The following is a 19,903-nucleotide window of genomic DNA, read 5'->3' as shown; positions in this document are numbered from 1 at the left end:
TGTATTCAGCATAATTAGACATGATAATTAGATGAACCTACTAATTATAAAAATACATTAGGAAAAATCACATTCAAGGCGTCACAAAAAAAAGTTTTTATTTAGTTAGTTACAGTTGCATCTGTTGAACTCTAGGGGGCACTAAAGGAACATCATTTATCAGCTCACTGAAGATAACTCAAGCGTCCCTAGATGCTTTATGAAAGTCAATGACCAATGGTATTCAATGTCAAAGAAGAGATAGCAGCAGCAGGTAGCTAAGGGACCAAAACTGAGGACAAAAAAGGGACAAGAGGTAAAACATAGTAGGGAAATACTGACGTATTATTGAATATTACACATGTCTGTCACCTGAAAAATAATATTTTTACGAAAATGCTTTAACCACTTCAGCTTCCGGGTGCACTAGCAGACTATACCCCTAGGTATTCTAGGGATGGCAGTGGATGCTGTGAATGAGGGGTGGGAGCACCAGGCTACCTAGGTTTGACAATTGTCTCACAATGCACTTCATTTCCACTCAGTGGATATTTTATTTACACAACTGCTTATTACAACAGCAACCTCATGGTTGGCCTACGGTAAGTGATATGGAAATTGCACGTTTAAAGCATGCTGACATGGTGAAGTGCATTGTTATCTCAAATTTAGAATGTGCAAGAGGTTTTGCCTTATCTCCTGACTTCAACTGTTTCTAGTCAATTGAATGGTCCCATTATCTCATAACAGGCACCGCGCCTACTTCAGAGAACTGTTTATTATCAAAATGTCCCCTGCTCTGATGAACTTTAATTTAATTTATTACCAAAAAAATCTTTCAAATTCTTTCAAATCCATATAACGAATCCAGGCTGTTTTGCAGGCTACATGAGGGTCCTAGATTGTCTGGGAAGTCCTGCCCCTCTTCTTCCGGCAAATTTGATTTTGCCTCAGAAGTGGGTCTGGCAAACTTGCTATAGAAGTTCATTTCAGCATTGTAAGGATCCTTGGGACCAATCACAAACTGGCTATTGGCTACCTGGCGCGCCATTGGAGGATTTAAACTAACCACGGCTACGTAACAAAAGCTGCGGCACGGACAGTTTTTAAACATTGGACATGGTGGCCGCCGAAGCACCGCAAAACTTCGATAAGGCAAGTTTTCTTTGAAAACAGAACAGAAACTTGCCCTGGAACAATTCATACAGAAATAATATGTGTTTGCTATATTATCGATCGTTGTATCGTTGTATAGTATCGTTGGTCTGATTGGTTAAAGGCGTGTCCAATTACGTGACTGAAGTGGACCGCTGTTGAGTAGTGCCAGACCAACTGAGCAAATGAAATGCAGTGAAGGGGCGGGGAATTCCCAGACAAGGTCCTAGATAGTTGTAGGACTAATCATGAGATCAATGGGATATTTTGTATCCGAATGAAGAGAAATTGTAATAAAGGGACAAAGCCACGTATGTATTGATCTTTGACAGGATATAAATCAACTTAAGGAACTGTTGGAATTTGACATCAATATTAACAATGACTTTTATGACCTATCCTCCCATTTGTGATCAGTCTCAAAATTGTTCTCATTTCACTCTCATTTCTCTGGTAGGGAACTTCCAAAATGTGTCAGTGAATATTGGTTTACAGAACAAATGTTTGCATTTTGTACTGTTGTGTGATTCTACACAGTAAAACAGATGACCACAGTTGGGAATTGATGTGGGGAATGCAAAGTAACTCATTGTGGTACAGAAAAGAATAAGCTGATGTGGATGCCTGTGGCATATTAAGCAGCTTCTTTGAACTTCTTGACCACATCAATGAGCTCAGGGAAGCGTGAGTTCATGAAGTGGCCACGGTCCGAGTACTTGTGCAGATCCGCCTTCAAACCCTCCGCCACCTCCTCCTGCTCCTCCCAGGGCAGAAAGGGATCATCTGTGGAGCCAAACTGGACAATGTGGCTCACATTTTCTCGGATGAGCTGCCACTGCCATGGCCGGCTGAAGTAACCACTCTTCCTTTCAGTCTGGTCTCCCAGGTCTGAGGTGTAGGCCCCCACCAGGATGATGGCGAATACTTTGCGAGTCTCTGCGTACCTCATGGCAGCAGCCGCCCCAGAGCTATGACCGATGATTACGGTTTCCTCATCGCACTTCAGTTCTTCTTCCATGAAGGGTAGCCATATTGTCTCACGTGCTGTCACTGGGTCAGGCATGTTCCTCAACAGGCAGGTCATATCTGGGATCTTTAAAGTAGTGGTTGCACGTCAAAAAAACATGCCAACATGATCCTGTTCTCAAACCTAACCAAATGTAATACTGTCAGAACAATCACAGAAATCCTAATGAATCTTGATAAAAGAGACTGGTTCATATTGTTTTTCATGCTCACCAATTCTTTTTTCAAACTTAGAGATAGACTAAAGTGTTAAAGACACTGTTTTCCCCCGAAATTATCATTTTGAAAGTCAACAGTAAAACACCCACCACCAACACAGTGTTATTTTTAATTAATTCATTAATTTTTTTTTTAATTGTGTGATCAACAATGTCAGTTTATTCTTATGATATCGTTTCTGTGACAGTGACCCCTAGGGCTTTGGGGAAGAACTGCACCCCATGTGTTAGCGTCCTGTGGTCTATTTATTCATTTTAGTAATCAGCAATCGTTTGGTTTAGTTGTAGTTTTCCATCAAATTTGCCAAACCCAGTCGTTTTTGCCTTAGTTCAGTTTCAGTTGACAGTCCAGCATAGGCTATAGGCTCACAGGTCCTTCTGTTTTTGGAATCTGGGTGAGAATCGCATAGATACTCATAGACAAACAGTTTCCAAATATTGACCTACCTTCTTGATTTCCTTGTTTGCCCACCCATACCAGTTGGCCCGCTCAACATCTCCTGCTCCATTCCCGGGTACAATGACAGCTTTCTTCAGCGGCATGTCTGCTTACTGTGGAGCTTCGATTTTGTTTAGTTTTCTTCGACTGATTTTATTGGACCTTAGCAAACGCATGTAGATCATTACTGCCATCTGCTGTCCCGAGGTATAGAACCATTCTGTATTTTGAATATGTTTGTTCATATCACTACCGGCTCTGACTAGGGCTGTAGGCTGTGCCACTGTAACAAAACAAATATTTTAAAGTCGGTCTATCAGTTCCTGATACCTGAATTTCAGAGCCAGAAGTTCCTAGCTGCCATCATCCATTCCATCATGACACAGACAGTGTTCAATAGAATGTGTTCTTTGTCTGGCTCACAATGTTTAAACACACAAGCCTTATGTGGAATTGTAATATAATTTTTCCTTCATTCTCCACATGTCAACACCCTCTCTTTTGTTATTTGTCAGCCTCTCTCTTTCCTGTTATTCTGCCAGAGACTATTGTAAGAAGCTTTTACTTCAGACTAATGTATACAACTTCAAGCCTATCAGGAATACCTGTCAATCCTTTGTGTAGTAAAATAATGCTTTTTTTAACTGTTTTCAAGGAAGGTCTGTGTTTTTTTTTTTTTTTCACTGTGTGAGCCTACTTTTTTGTTCTTAATCAAGAACCTTCTAATGCCTCTTTAACTGCTTTGCTTACTTTATTTAATTTACTAGTAGTGCCTTGTCTCCTTACATATCAAGATTGACTGGCAGTCCCGTTAAACCAATTACCAATATCAGTATTTTGCTGTCAGAGCCTAAGAATGTAATATAATATTTCATATACAATAGTTATCCAGCAGGTGGAGAAAACCTGACAATAAGACAATGAGCATGGCAATCCTTCAGGCTTAACTTAATTTACCCACTAAGATGATCTAGTCAAGAGCTACACTGAAAAGACAGCTATGATCCTACTGATCTGATTTCTTCCCGTAATGTAAGTGTAAATCTGTAAAATTGTCAGATGCCAGTTGCCTCACGAAGAGGCTGTTTGGCTCTACTGCCAGATCTGTAATTATGTTTCATGTGACCGTATTAAATAGAATTATGGTTCACGTGACATTGCTCTCTGTGCAATTCCTAAAAGACCATAATTTTCCAAAAGACCTAGTAGTAAAACCTAGCAGGCACAATAATTATATTCTCTCTTGTTTATAATCTGGAGTTATGTATTGAGCATGGCAACATTGGAGGGCCATAGTGCTGTAGAAGGAAATATTATGGTCAGATCCACCAAATGACACAGGGTCAGACTGGGCACTGAAGTTCGTAGGACAAGGCACCGCACAACAACCTACCATGCATAACACAACATAGTATAACATAACATGACACACTAGTACTCTGAACATAATTTACACGTGTTAATCATCTAATAACCTATACATAAAATGATAACAATAACCTTACTAAATATACAAGATAAACATACAATACGATACAGTATGCTAAACCTAAAACAACCTATATAATACTAACATGTATATACGTATAATACACATACAATAATCTATGCCAACCTCATAAACATTTACTTACCTACAGACAAATCCAGTGTGGGAGTTACAGGTATTGCAATATTTCTGATACAATATTACTGCTAGTGTAAACAGTAAGTTGAAAGTGACAGTGTATGTAAGTGTAGTGCAAACAGTAAGTTGAAAGTGACAGTGTATGTAAATTGACGAGTGCGAAAGTGGCGATAGTGTACAGTATCAATGTCCATTTAGCAGCCTGATGGCCCTCCAGTCTGCGTGTGCGCTATGGTACCGCCTGCCAGAAGGCGGCGAGGTAAAAAGTCTGAAGGCTATATGGTAGCAGTCTTTTAGGGTACAGTGATGTGGGACAAACATATTAAGGAGCACTAGCTAAGGATTTTACAGACCCCTATTTCAAAGTTTCTAGCCAGAATATCCACGAACTTAAAGGTGCTAAAATATTGCTCTGAGAAGCAGATTATAAGGAACCTTGTGTTTTTTGTCTAACAAGACATTTGTCAAAAGGACTGTCGTACATTTTGACAGTGTCCTGACTGTAATTGCACTGACGAACAGGATTACAAGCAAGCAAACAAACAATAAGAAAAAAAGAACACTCCAGCCCCCTAGCGCTGTACAATAACAAGACAGTAGGGCCTGCAATAAGACCGCCCATTTCTCCCTACGTAATGCGATATAGGAAGAGGGTGGATCAGTTGGGGACATACAATTTCAACTGTTAATCTGACAGATGACACAATAAACACTCGGTAAAAGATTGAATGGAAGCAACAGACATTGCTGAGATACGAAGTGATTCGGACAAAAAGTGCGTCACTGAGCGAACCACTGAGGACAGCTGCCATGTAAAGGAAGCCAGTTCACAGACCGACCCCAAAGTGCAAGGTTAGACTTTGTGCTAGTCAAACTAGCAACGATGTAGGGTACAGTACGTGTATGATAGATTGCATATAGACTATTGGTTAGCAACCTTTTTTTTGTTATATCTACCCATTTCGCCTTGTAGCGTATTGTATTGTTGAACGATATTTTTGGCCAAATTTAGGCGATATTGTATGTGCGCGGACTGTCATTATTATTTGTCCGGTGTTCCAGTGGAATTGGATATCATGTTAACTGGTGATGTTCAAAGACCTAACTGACTTGGTTATGTTGTGAACTACGCTCCTATGGGCCCTATCCTAACCATAAACGCGAAGCTGTAGATGTAAGGTCATACTGATAACCTAGTTTATTCATTTTCGAGGTTTCCAATTCGTCCTGTTTTTATCCATTCCTATATTGTCACAAAGAAAACCTTATGCAGTTTGTGACTCCCTAGTTATGTGCAAATGTATATGAATGTAGAGCATATTCATTTTTGTTGTCTAATGTGGTGTGTGCAGCAGTCTGATCATGGTTTCATTGCAAGCTCAGGTACAGGCATAGTTGTATTATTTGAAGAGTTTTCACTTTAGATCAGCTTACAGGACACCTCTGCACTATTCTGCTGCAAACAGACAACTAAAGGATTACTTGAGCCACAGGACAATACCATTGGATTGGTTGATGGAAATTTATTGAAATGGGTATTATGGTATTTAAAGCAGCAATATGGAGTTCTGTTCCAAAACAAGTAATCTAACTACCTAAAATGCATGCAAAAATATTTCAAAAACCACCAACAGCCCAGCTGACACTAATAGAAGCTTGCCAACACACTAACTGGTGTCTTTTGGCAGTAAAACCGGCAAAGTCATGTGTGTGAAAGCTTATCTTCCATTTGTGCAAGGTGTTCCAGCCCGTTACACAGAACTACATAGGGCATATCTTGGATGGCTAGTGGGGAAGACACAGGGGTTTATCTGTCCTTCACATGTCCTTCACATGACCATATGCTTTTAAAATAAATTTGAAGATGGTACCAAAATGAGTTGCCTATAAAACCATACCTCAAAAAGTGTCAAATTGTTGCATAGTGTTACTTTAACAAACCATGTTATGGTCTCTTACTGTAACATTTTACTCTCCTGCTTCTATCTTTACGTTTAAATGCATTCATGGTTTATCAGGTTTATTTGGTCATTCATGTATGTTTGGTTTAATTGGCATCCAACCTGTTTATGTAATTGTTAGAAAAACAATAACAGAAATGCACACCAACAGGAGACACAAAACATGATTCAGAAATGACACGTTAACATTCACGCTGCATTCTGGGACTAACTACATCACACACACACACGGAAGTTCTGCTACACCCCTGCACGCTACAAAATTTGCCTTCATTGAACAACAAAGTGGAGCATCAGGTTTGATTTAAAACTTTGAATTTCCTTAAAGGAAATTATAAACAAATATAGAAGTAAAACCCCATCAGTTCGTATGTGTTTTATTGATGCTTCCCAAGCCTTTGGTCGTATTAATGGTAGAAAGTTGTTTCTTAAATTGAATTAAAGAGGGGTACCCAAACACATTGTGAGAAGTCTGTCTTACTGGTATGCACCAGACTGCAAGTTAAATGGGGCTATAGAGTCTCAGCCCCATTTAGGGTGAGCAATGGTGTCAGAGAAGGGGGATTTTGCCCCCAATTCGTTTTCATCCTCATATTGATGACCTGTCCAAGTAGTAAATACTGGATGCATAATTGGTAATATACCAGTAAACCATATTATGTATGCAGATGATCTCTTGGACCCTGAATCTGTAATGAAAGTATGATTGATTGATGGATTGACGAATCTGCAGCCCATCTTTTAAAACCCATATAAAAAATATAATTAAAACATATTTTTATCATTTAAGAAACATTGCTAAGGTGCAACCGTCTCAGGCTGACACTGAAAGATTGATGCACACGTTTATCACAAGCAAGCTAGACTACTGTAACACGCTTTTGTCTGGTCTACCAAAAATAGCCATTAGTCTACTACAAGCAATACAAAATGTAGCAGCGCGAGTCCTCACAAGACGGAGGGCGCACATTACACCAGTCTTAAAATCACTGCACTGGTTACCTGTTAGTTTCAGAATAGATTTCAGGATTATTTTACTAGTCTATAAATCACTCCATAGTCATGCACCTGAATATATAACAGACATGCTCTCAAGGTACACACCCAGTAGATCCCTGAGGTCTTATGGCACTGATCTCCTAACAGTTCCAAAAGCAAGGACAAAGAGACATGTGAAAGCAGCTTTTAGTTTCTATGCCCACAGCCTTTGGAATACTCTGCCAATATACCTGAACCAGTTGTAAACCTTTAAGCATGCACTTAAGACATACCTCTTTGATCTAGCTTATCACTCAAGGTAACATTTATCTGTTTACTTATCTGTGTCTCTTTACAAGTTTTTGTAAGCTCAGTTTGACGATAACCGTGCTGAGCAGTCCTTTACGGTGCCAGTGCGGTTATTACATCATTTCTTGTTTATTTATCTCTAGCAAAATCTGTGTCTCTTTATAAGTGTTTGTATCCCCACCTTTTAATTGATCTAGGATTATAACACCAGTGAACAAGTAAGCAGACATCACCACACCAGTCAACGTGATAACCAGTTAAAGTGGGACACCGCCAGACACTTCCTTTACAATGATCTGACAAAATGAGACAGACTGAAAAGTACCTGGCATATTAAGAATTGCATTTATTTTTCAGGCCATGGACCTCGCTTATCAAAAGTTAACCTTTACACGTTGTTGAGCCTATGGATGGAACTATTTCCTCGGAAGAGGGCTGTGTTCAAGAGCGAAAATGAACCTGTAAGTAGGAGCTATGACAATGAATGAAGTCTTCCTTAATATTCGTATTGTATTATCAAGCTATCATGAGTCTAGCTCAAGAAACCTGACATCAGTCCTTATCTTTAAGTAGTATTGGATACAATTATATTTCTTTTACTTCTGGTCATTGGCTTTTCTTCAGGTGTTAAAACACATGCAGCATTTTGAATTACATTCATGTTCTTTTGACAAGCTTTGACCCAGTTTAACCTGGTTTTGATTACGTCAAAACTATTCATTATCATAATTATCAAGTTCTGTACCACTCCTGATGCCTTAGAAATGCCCTGGAGCAAAAGAGCCTGGGACGGAAGGAAAAGGACAGAACACAACAGCAACTTTCTTGTGTATGTGTTTAGAAGCTGTGGTACGATTTGCTGTATCATTTCAGACACGAGGAACTGGTTTGGTGGTGGTCCGTGAGAGGAGGATTCTGGGCCTTCACTGCTCCAGCCCAGAGCTCCATGCTGGGCAGGTAGCAGTGGTCAGGCATGGCCCCCGGCTCGCCAGCTGTGACCTGTACTTCTCCAGGAAGCCCTGCTCCACCTGCCTCAAGATGATCATCAATGGTGAGAGACGTTTAAAGCAATTAGTGCTTTAAGACCATGACTGAAATATGGTCCAGCATATTAACATCATTCATCATTGCAATTTGAAATACATTTACATTCACATTTAGTCATTTAGCAGAAATACGTTTTGTGTGGTGGCTTTAAAGGGATGACCTCATTCAAGAACTGTGATGCTGACTTGCTTTCTTTTGTTTCTCTCAGCTGGGGTCAGTCGGATCTCATACTGGCCTGGAGACCCTGAGATCAGTCTGCTGGCTCTTGGAGAGGGCAGCAGCAGCAGAGCCAGTCAGCAGGAGGCTGAACTCGATGCTGCAGCTGCAGAGAAGCTCAAGGCCAGCAGTCGGCCGTACATGGGTGTCCTCCTCCAGCCCCTGGCCTGCGACATGCAGCAGTTTGTGGAGGAGACGTCCTCCTCTTGTGACTTCCAGGAGAAAGTTGCCACTGAACTTCCCATCCTGGACGTCCAGGATCTCTTTAGGCGGCAGCTGTGGGACAACAGGGATAAGTTCTCCCAGGTGTTTTTGGTCGTGGATGAAACTAGGCACCGTGAACTCCTAAACAAAATGGGCCTTGTCACGTTCTGTGCTGAACCGTACTTCAGCAACCTGAGGCAGCACATGAGGGCCCTGGTGAGACTGTTGTCCTCAGTAGCCTCCAGCATGCCCTGTCTAGCAGATGCTGGCTACGGATTCTACCTGAAAGGCAGTCCTGGCACAGTCAGCACTCCACCTCTATCCCAAGATGTTATAAGACACTGCATCATTCAAGCCAAACTACTAGCTTATAGAACTGGTGGGTATCTCGCCCTCTTGCATCCCTGCACATAACACTTAACCCCTCATAATTCTTCTTGATCACTTCCCTTATAGGGACATATAATAATTATGTAAAGAATGTTGCTTTAGAAAGTTGTAAATGAAGGGCCATTCTCTCAGCAGAGCAGAGCCAAACTGATATTAATTTTAGCTTAATCTGATGTCATCGATTCATTTTGTCTGTAGGCATGTCCTGGTTCTCATTTCAGGGCCCGTATTCACAAAGTGCTTTAACTTATCATTAAGATCCTATTCAGAAAGCTGCGGAACTCCTAAGCTCAGAGAAATGCTGTATTTGACTGGACCCCTCTCCCATCCCTCTGAGAATTTAGCAGTTGTTTGCCACCTTGTTTTCTCAGAGGATCCTAAGGTTGGAGTTGGGGCCGTGATCTGGGCAGAGGGACAGTTGGTAAGTGATCCTCCTGTTACATATCACACTGTGCATTCAGAAATGATCTCAAAATACGAGCAGCTTATCTGATCCTCTTATGTAAATTATTTGAAAAGAAAAAATGCCAAATGAATAGCTACTCATAGATCCTCAATGTCAAAATGGGTTTGAGCCCTGGGGTCTTAAACGGTTAAATGGACATTCCTCAGGAAATCCTACAGAAGTGGATTAACCCGGGGCCACAGAAACAATCTCAGGATTAGGCAGGGGCACTTCTATGAACATTACTCAATCCCAATTTTAAATATTGTAATATTGGAGAAACATTCCTGTAAAGGTTAAGGTTGGGCCATTGGTCCTTCTAACTTCGTGTGTGTGTGTGTGTGTGTGTGTGTGTGTGTGTGTGTGTGTGTGTGTGTGTGTGTGTGTGTGTGTGTGTGTGTGTGTGTGTGTGTCCTAGGGCCTCTGTGATGGCACAGGAAGACTGCATCTGGTGGGCTGTGGGTACAATGCGTACCCCGTTGGGTCTGAGTACGGAGAATATCCCCAGATGGACGATAAGCAGGAGGACCGCCAGAGCAGGAAGTACCGCTATATCATCCACGCTGAGCAGAACGCCCTCACTTTCAGGTGACCTTTGAACTGGAACGCTTTGGCTGAAGGAGTATAGTTAGCATGCTTTGTATGGCAGGATTAAGTGTTTATGTGGCTTTTATTCTTATGAAGGTCACAATGAATTATTCACAGATCAAACTAAACCCACATTTTCTTTCTTAAAGGAGCGCCGAGATAAAAGAGCACGAAAACACGATGTTGTTTGTGACCAAGTGCCCGTGCGATGAATGTGTGCCCCTGATCAGAGGCGCTGGCATCCAACAGATCTACACTTCTGACCTGGACAGTGGCAAAAACAAGAATGACATTTCCTACCTCAGGTTTGACAGCCTCCAGGGAGTCCAGAAATTTACAGTAAGTCCTTCTGTAGTCTAAGTATAAATAAGGTATATTAAACGATCTATCTCTACTCTCTTGAGGTTCTTTGTGTCTCTAAACCTCTTCAAAGCAGGGTGGGGATAAACTGTTCTTCAGTCTATCCTTAGACCATTATCAGCCAAAAGATCTAGTAGGCCGAATCTCGATTCTTCTCCTTGCCCCTTTTGCTTAATCTTGTCTTTGTCTTAACCCTAGCACTTGCAAGTGTAAGGGCCAAGGGCTGAGATCTTTCCCCTATGAAATGAGACGCCACTCGGTTTCGGGTACGTCATGCGTGACTGTATGAGCTATAAAACTAGCGATTTAAAAAAAGTCTAATGAAGAACATGGTTGCAAATATACATATGTATACAACTGTGTAGAGCACGAAACAAGACTGTCGTCATTTTTAAATTAATTATAAGCCAAAAATACTTACATGTAGTGTATGTAGCATGATAGCTGGCAAGCTACCATATAAGCCAATGGAGTGGTGGTATTGTATCCTAAAACTACCGTTTGAAAGCTTCAGTTAAGACCTACAATACTATGCATCGTTCGAGTAGCACATTTCAGATCAAACCGAGTCATTATAAACATATAAAAAGTTGTGTAGATAGCTTTATTCATGTAAAATATTCCTCGCTTCAAGCAGCCATGTTTTTTGAAAATTCCCGAGCTGGTTTCGCGGTGTGCTCTGGGATAGCCCTTGGAGGAGCAAGGTAGCTCTCCGATCAGCTTAAAAACGAGGGCCATACACCACTTAATCTTACCCCTTAATCTTGATCAAATTGGGTATTGAGACACCACTAGCTCTCACATGAACGAGCAACTTCAAGGGTAAGGGGAAAGATAAGGGGTAAGGGGAAGTATTGAGATTGGGCCTTAATATGATCTTCCACTCAATTCCTTACAAAGACTACAAAAAAGGATATATTACATATTGGCATGCAAAAGTTTGGGCACCCTTGGTAAAAGTTAGTAAAAGATGACCTGATAGATAACATTTCTTTAATATTTTAAGCAAGATTACTTTCTTATTTCTATACAGATTCAGACTAACATAAGAGGACAAGGCCTCAAAGAAAAAGTTTGAGCATCCTGCATGGTCAGTATTTAGTAACACCCCCTTTGGCAAGTAAGACTGCTTTCTGCTCACATTAAGTTCAAGTCACTTATGCTTGCCTACAGAGTGATTGCTGGTTCTGCTCCCACCTACCTTAATGCTCTTGTAAGAGAAAATGTTCCTCACAGGATGCTGCGCTCGTCTAGTGAGCGTTGTCTGGCACTGCCGCCTGTGAAAGCACGGCAATCCAGACTATTCTCATTCGTTGTTCCACGTTGGTGGAACGAACTGCCTAGTACCACCAGCACTTACAGTTACATTCCTGCACTTCTTTTTTCTTTTCTTTTTTTTTCCTTTCTATTTCTTATGTAAAGTAGTATTTATTGTTACACAAGATCCCTATTGCTCATAGCTTGACCGTTCTCTCCCTTGTACATCACTTTGGACAAAAGCGTCTGCTAAATGACTACCGGTAAATGTAAACGCTTTTTGTAGCCATCAAAGAGTCTTTCAATTCTTGTTTGGGTGACTTTCGCCCATTCTGCCTTGGAAAAGGCTTCTAGTTCTGTGTAATAAGGCATAAAATGCTCTAAAATGATCAAATTTGCACAATGGACTTGCATACTTCCAAAGTCTGGCCAGAGGGCCAAATGGCATCTCATACATATAGTATAAGAGGACCTGTCTATGATCCTCTCACACTAAAAGACCTCCATTGTGTGGATTCACAGTAACCTCCACTGTATCAAAGAGTTCCTTGAGCCCAAGGGCATGGCCAGAACACATAGGACAAGACCTCTGGATTGGTTGGTGGAAATGTATGGAAATTGGAATGATAGTATTTAACCAACCATTGTAAGATATTTGGCCTCTATTTCACTCTTACTCTATTTTACCCTTGCTGTAACTCTTTCTAACTCACTTTCTCACTCTAACTTTTTCTCTCTCACTCTCTCTAACTCTCTTGCTGCTCCTCTTACTCTCTTTCTCTCTCTCTCTCTCTCTCTTCATGTTCCCTTCATCTCTCCCCACACCACCTCTTTATATCATTCACTCTAAACTCTAATGCATTCTTCTGTCCCATAAAGTTCAAACATGCATCCACTGCGCTTCAATGCCTCTGAAAGTGAGAGAGAGGAGGTTGAAAGGAGCGGTAGTGAGTGAACAGGACCCTTGATTGTCCAGGGCTACACCCAAAGCTACGGCCAGTGACCATCAGCCTTGAGCCTCCATGAGCTGGGCGGACATGAATGGAAGCCGAATCTCCAGATGTGGAGATCTCTCCCCTGTTAGAGGACCTGCCCACCCAGGTACAGGGAGAGCCCATTGGCTAGCACTCGGAGGGCGACACCAGCTCTGATCACATGGGCGATATGGAGGAGGGGGAGGTGGACTAATCCCCTTTCCCTGCCCAACAGCCCAGAACCCCCCAGTGCGACCGCCACGATCTCTCAGGCTGTCAGTAACCTGTATGAGACACCATCTCTCAGGCTGTCAGTAACCTGTATGAGACACCATCTCTCAGGCTGTCAGTAACCTGTATGAGACACGATCTCTCAGGCTGTCAGTAACCTGTATGAGACACGATCTCTCAGGCTGTCAGTAACCTGTATGAGACACGATCTCTCAGGCTGTCAGTAACCTGTATGAGACACGATCTCTCAGGCTGTCAGCCTGAAGAGAGGCATCAAAGACACCATGGCACCTGTTCTGGCAATGGGGAACTTTATCAATGGATGCATCTCTGTCAGGTTGGGGAATAACTCTGATGGGAAGAGCTGTGAATGGTGTGTGGCCTCCCCAGCTGGGTCAAGAGTACATCACATTGTGTTGAATCTTTTCTGTTATGCTTATGTTAATATTTAAATTAGTTTTTAATTTTATTGTATTATTATAGTTATTTTCTAATATGTAGGCACTCTGAGATTCCTTTGAATGAAAAGTGCTTTAAAAATAAAATGAATTATTATTATTATTATTATTATTATCAATTATCTGGAACTTCTTGCGGTGTTCTAAGGAGTGTTCTGAAGCACTTCCTTGAGTTCCTCTAAGGCCAGCACGTCTTGGTGAAAACAGACAACTCCACAGGTGGTGGCCTACATCAAGGTTCTGTCTCTGCAACACATGTAGCGGGGATACTGAACAGGGGGACAGATCTACTGTCAAGAAGAAGTCTGCTTTATGGAGGCTGGAGACTTCACTCACAGGTGGTGACTCAGGTGTGGCAGAGATACAGACAGGCAGCAGGCATTCAAGTTGAGACCACGTTAGGTTAACCACGGCTGATTTGTAGTTTGTTTTTTTGCCAAATTAATTACAGACTTAATTTACTTAATGCTTTTCAGCTGTCAAGATCATTCACATTCCCATAATGCACTCTGGTCATGACTTAAACCCAGTAATTGAAAGCCACTTAGCTTAAGTTAACACTTAGACTATTCACTCATTCGACTTTTCTACAAAGTAGTAGAATGTACTTAGATGTTTTTAGTAATGTCATCACACTTAGTAGAATATACTTAACATTAGGTAGTAATATCATAAAACTTAAATTCTTTAAGCGAATAAAACTCAGTAATTGCAAGCTACCTAACTTAAGTTAACACTTAGGTTTACTCATTTGACTATATCTACAAAGAACTTTAGTAGTAATGTCATAAAACTTAAGTTCTTTAAGTGAAAAAAACTAATTTAAAGCCATTTCACTTGAAGTTATTCACACTTTGGACTATATCTTCAAATTGGTAGAATATACTTAGAAACTTGTAGTAATGTCATCACTTAGTAGAATATACTTAACATTTAGAAGTAATGTCATAAAACTTAAATTCTTTAAGTGAAAATAACAGTAAAGTAAAGCCATTTCACTTAAAGTTATTCACACATTCAACTATATCTACAAATTGGTAGAATATACTTAGAAACTTGTAGTAATGTCATCACTTAGTAGAATATACTGTACTTAACATTGAGTAGTAATGTCATAAAACTTCACTGGCCAAAGTGAGGGAACAGGGTCTGTCTTTAATACTGGTAGCTCCACACTGGCCATCCAAGCATTGGGTGTCTACTGTCACAGCGAAGGGGGAAGGTGAGAGGTGGAATCAGAAGGCTTCAGGCTTCCCCTACTGTCATGGATACAATACAAAGTGCCAAGGCCTTTGCATTACTCATGACTTATACGGTAATAAATGGCTAAGTTTGGTGTGCCTTGAGGAATAACACTTCTTCTAGAGCTCAGCGGTTACTCTGCTTTCTAGAGGATTTGTTGGATAAGGGTAAAGCCTTTTCAACAATCAGGGTGTAATTAGATGCTATCTCAGCTCGTGACGTGGGCTTTGGGGATTAACCAGTGGGTCAACACCCCCTAGTCTGTCGTTTCATGAGAGGGGGTGTCGTAAACGTGTGCCTTGTGCCAGGCCTGTGGTCTCACTATAGGACTCGATGCTGGTGAGTGCCTTGACCAGGCCTGTGGTCTCACTATGAGACTTGATGCTGGTGAGTGCCTTGACCAGGCCTGTGGTCTTACTATAGGACTCGATGCTGGTGAGTGCCTTGTCTAGGCCTGTGGTCTCACTATGAGACTTGATGCTGGTGAGTGCCTTGTCTAGGCCTGTGGTCTCACTATAGGACTCGATGCTGGTGAGTGCCTTGACCAGGCCTGTGGTCTCACTATAGGACTTGATGCTGGTGAGTGCCTTGACCAGGCCTGTGGTCTCACTATGAGACTTGATGCTGGTGAGTGCCTTGTCTAGGCCTGTGGTCTCACTATAGGACTCGATGCTGGTGAGTGCCTTGACCAGGCCTGTGGTCTCACTATAGGACTCGATGCTGGTGAGTGCCTTGACCAGGCCTGTGGTCTCACTATGAGACTTGATGCTGGTGAGTGCCTTGTCTAGGCCTGTGGTCTCACTATAGGACTCGATGCTGGTGAGTGCCTTGTCTAGGCCTGTGGTCTTACTATAGGACTCGATGCTGGTGAGTGCCTTGTCTAGGCCTGTGGTCTCACTATAGGACTCGATGCTGGTGAGTGCCTTGTCTAGGCCTGTGGTCTTACTATGAGACTTGGTGCTGGATGTTCTTTGCTTTCACCCCTTTGAACCCCTGGAGAGGGTGGGGCTTAAGTTTCTCTCTCTCCAAACAGCTGGTTTACAGGTGCTGTCCACCCAGCCTTCATGTTTGCGGTTTGACGTGTGCTTCACTAAAGTGTGCTTACGTCCTAATCTAGTGTTTGTGCTGGTGGTGATACTCAGCTCAAAGCCCCTGATTAGGCTACAGCGATCCCTTATAAGAGTAAGGGCTGACACACACACACACAGCCTGAGGGCCCTCTCTACTAAAGGCATGGCGCCATCTTGGCCCCTGTTCAGGGTCGTGTCGGTGCAGGACCTGGGCTTTAAGGAACACGTTTGTGTGGTTCTATAGGCTGTTAGGTCACTCCCTGGTACAGGACCTGGGCTTTAAGGAACACGTTTGTGTGGTTCTATAGGCTGGACTTCTTAGGTCACTCCCTGGTACAGGACCTGGGCTTTAAGGAACACGTTTGTGTGGTTCTATAGGCTAGACTTCTTAGGTCACTCCCTGGTACAGGACCTGGGCTTTAAGGAACACGTTTGTGTGGTTCTATAGGCTAGACTTCTTAGGTCACTCCCTGGTACAGGACCTGGGCTTTAAGGAACACGTTTGTGTGGTTCTATAGGCTAGACTTCTTAGGTCACTCCCTGGTACAGGACCTGGGCTTTAAGGAACACGTTTGTGTGGTTCCATAGGCTAGACTTCTTAGGTCACTCCCTGGTACAGGACCTGGGCTTTAAGGAACACGTTTGTGTGGTTCTATAGGCTAGACCTCTTAGGTCACTCCCTGGTACAGGACCTGGGCTTTAAGGAACACGTTTGTGTGGTTCCATAGGCTAGACTTCTTAGGTCACTCCCTGGTACAGGACCTGGGCTTTAAGGAACACGTTTGTGTGGTTCCATAGGCTAGACTTCTTAGGTCACTCCCTGGTACAGGACCTGGGCTTTAAGGAACACGTTTGTGTGGTTCCATAGGCTAGACTTCTTAGGTCACTCCCTGGTACAGGACCTGGGCTTTAAGGAACACGTTTGTGTGGTTCCATAGGCTAGACTTCTTAGGTCACTCCCTGGTACAGGACCTGGGCTTTAAGGAACACGTTTGTGTGGTTCCATAGGCTAGACTTCTTAGGTCACTCCCTGGTACAGGACCTGGGCTATTTGCAGACACCCAGAGATTTTGGATTTTGGGTAAATTAGTGCCATCCGGGTGTAGTCTGTATCTCCACTAGTGCAATACCAAAGGAAGTTACAAAAAGAAAGTTGAGTTGGCATGATCCCTGGTTTTATGAGAACAGAGAGGGTGTTTCACTTACACTTAACTCCTTGCACAGGTAAGGGAAGCAATCTCTGAGAATAACCTATACAGGGAGGTTGACCGAGGTTTTCAGGAACAAGAGGAGAGCCTTGTCACAAGCCGACCTGTCTGCCAGGGACAGACGTGATGTCATTGGGGCTTTAGTTGGTCAAGCCCCAGGCGATTCCCATAGTGAAACACCTTACTTTGTTCTCAAAGAAACAAGGGATTATGCAAACTAACCCAACATTGTCTTGGTCTTCCATACCTGAACTTGACCTACACCATTCCTTTTAACTGCCATTTTCTAAATTACATTACAAACTGAGGAAACTCCCTTTCCTGATTTGTGGGTATGAGTTATTTGAATGTTCAGAGTCCTAGGCAGCTGTAGGAGGAGCCAGTGGCTGCTGCTGAAGTTCGAGGGGTCACTTTGTAAAGCCTTGCATCTGGTCTTACCTAATGATGACTGTGAACAAGCCATGACTGTGATAGCCTAACAAGCTACTGCAGGTCTGAGACCTGGGTCAAAGTTCTCTGAGAGCTCAAATCTCTTAGGATGCCAACACTTTGCATGGTGTTCCTTTCTGTTTCCCCCACAACAAACAAGTGCAGAAAACAAAAATAATGCACTAATCTTACTTAAAATGTGGAAAAAAATGTTTCATCTTTAACTTTTGGAGATCTTCTTTTCATCTTCTACTCACTTAAAGCAACATTATGTAACAATTGTACCTTAAAATAACAGCTTCATTTTGAACACTGACTTTTAATATGGAGAATGGCATCTGTGTCATTGCCACTCCGCACCCGGTATGCCTGGTTACTTTGGTGGACTGTCCACAAGAACTCTCATGAGAATTATGATGTAATGCGTTACAGCATGACATCACAAACCAACAACTGTGGGACAGACCCTTCAGCTAGCAATAAGAAGCTAGCTCAATAATATTGTTATAACATTGTTATTTTGTTCGTGCTTAGCTGATACATTACATCTGACAAGGTTCTTACAGAAAGAACCACATACACAGCATTGCATAAATATTTTTTGCAATCTGTTCATGCTGTCCTGCCGTGAGCTGTAGTGGTCCGTGTCTGTGCTGATGGGAAAACAATGACAGTCTGACAGCAGAGTGGACATCCCTGCAAATGTTATTTACGAAAGATTGCGATGAAGGCTGTAACCTTATTGGTGTCAGTCAGACATTTGTCATTTTTCTGGATGCCAAAACTCGTCTCAGGCTATCATGCAAAATAAATTAATTAATCTCAGGCCAAAAAGTTTGGTCAGTCCTTATCACTTATCAAATGTTGTAAAAGTGAATTACACTCTACTACCGCAGGTGGAGCCCAATACCAATTCTTGCATAATGGGGCTTTAGCTAGTCACAGTAACAGACATGTTGATCAGGGGTGCCCAACCCTTTGCATGTCACTGTTTATCCTCTTCAACACAGATATCACTTTGAAATATTACTGAGAATTGAAGACATTTAAAGTGAACAGCTTGTTTACATAGATTTGTTTGGACGTTGTCCGTAAATACTAAACTAAACCATGCTGTTTTAATATATGTAAATGAAACAGAGTGCCGAAAATATCACTGTGCTCAATGTGTTTCTGTACTTGACATACTGTTGTAAATGTTCTGATACTAACAGGCATGCTGAAATGTTCACGTCATTAATATGTATTTGGCCCCTACAGTGGCAGAGAAGAGCACAGACAAGGGGTGAACAGCCATCGCCATCCACAATAGCAAGTAAGATATATTTAAAAAAAGACTGTTCACCTTAATACAATCAACGTACAAGTCTAGTGGTCAATGTTTTGGTGGAAAAATGTGTGAGATATCTTCACTCCGTTCTCTCGTTTCAGACGGATACATGAAAAAACCAAGGGAGGAGGAGCCAGAAACACACACTAATAAGAGGCTACGCTCGTAAAGAAACACTTCAAGCTGCTGCATGTTTCAAGAACATCACACATATAATTTGGCAATAAGGAAGGAGACTTCAGTTGATCTTGTTACAGCTGAGGTCAAAAGGACATTTTGTTGACCGCATGTTGCCTAATAAAAAAGGGTTTGACTTTGTAAAAAAAAAAAATTGGATCAGATTGTAGCCATTGTATTTTAATCAGAGGGTCTGTTAAGATATGTAAGAGTTGGGTGAATGATGAACGACAATATGTAGATGTGTGGTGAAGTAAAGACATGGCTGTGAAAACAAACGGGTGTTTTTACCTTGCTATTATTATATCGTTGCACACAACAACTTAATTACATTAGCAATACATCTACAAGAACTCAAAGCTTAATTGATCACCAGTAAATTGGTTTCTACTGTTACACAAACCAGAATTCTTCCCAACCAGATTGTCAGATCCAATTAATCAAGACAGAACTTTTGATGCATTGGTTTTCCTTTATTGGTGATGTGGTACAATTTCTTTCAAAGTGGAAAAATGCAACCATATGATCTTGAAATGAGGTTCCATTGTAGATATGGGCGAATCTGATTGCTTTTGGTTTCTGTTG

The 19,903-nt window shown here is 41.8% G+C and overlaps 2 protein-coding genes across 2 annotated transcripts; one reads left to right on the top strand and one right to left on the bottom strand.

Annotated features, from left to right (window-relative positions):
* Nucleotides 1-150: 150 nt before the first annotated feature.
* On the bottom strand, nt 151-2,951 carry rbbp9 (retinoblastoma binding protein 9). Its single transcript, XM_080834311.1, has 2 exons — nt 2,826-2,951; nt 151-2,227 (listed from the first exon to the last, which is right to left on the bottom strand). The coding sequence occupies exons 1-2, from the start codon at nt 2,919-2,921 to the stop codon at nt 1,769-1,771; spliced, it is 555 nt and encodes a 184-aa protein (XP_080690437.1). The 5' UTR covers nt 2,922-2,951; the 3' UTR covers nt 151-1,768.
* A 2,162-nt stretch (nt 2,952-5,113) lies between these two features.
* On the top strand, nt 5,114-19,731 carry cdadc1 (cytidine and dCMP deaminase domain containing 1). Its single transcript, XM_080834194.1, has 9 exons — nt 5,114-5,296; nt 8,050-8,153; nt 8,566-8,743; nt 8,948-9,538; nt 9,921-9,970; nt 10,413-10,582; nt 10,732-10,921; nt 19,072-19,126; nt 19,243-19,731. Exons 1-9 carry the CDS (start codon nt 5,173-5,175, stop codon nt 19,308-19,310), a joined length of 1,530 nt encoding a protein of 509 aa, XP_080690320.1. The 5' UTR covers nt 5,114-5,172; the 3' UTR covers nt 19,311-19,731.
* The last annotated feature ends 172 nt before the right edge of the window (nt 19,732-19,903 follow it).

Source organism: Sprattus sprattus, assembly GCF_963457725.1.
Source record: "Sprattus sprattus genome assembly, chromosome: 3".
Taxonomy (NCBI): Eukaryota; Metazoa; Chordata; class Actinopteri; order Clupeiformes; family Clupeidae; genus Sprattus; species Sprattus sprattus.
The sequence above is the reverse complement of the archived record's forward strand: the minus strand, read 5'-3'. Positions and strand labels throughout refer to the sequence as shown.

Coding starts and splice junctions, on each gene's coding strand:
- cdadc1 (XM_080834194.1), top strand. CDS start 5,173: ATGGAAGCAACAGACATTGCTGAGATACGAAGTGATTCGGACAAAAAG. Junction 5,297..8,049: donor GACCGACCCCAAAGTGCAAG/GTTAGACTTTGT, acceptor TTTATTTTTCAG/GCCATGGACCTCGCTTATCA. Junction 9,971..10,412: donor TCTGGGCAGAGGGACAGTTG/GTAAGTGATCCT, acceptor TGTGTGTCCTAG/GGCCTCTGTGATGGCACAGG.
- rbbp9 (XM_080834311.1), bottom strand. CDS start 2,921: ATGCCGCTGAAGAAAGCTGTCATTGTACCCGGGAATGGAGCAGGAGAT. Junction 2,228..2,825: donor CAAACAAGGAAATCAAGAAG/GTAGGTCAATAT, acceptor ACTACTTTAAAG/ATCCCAGATATGACCTGCCT.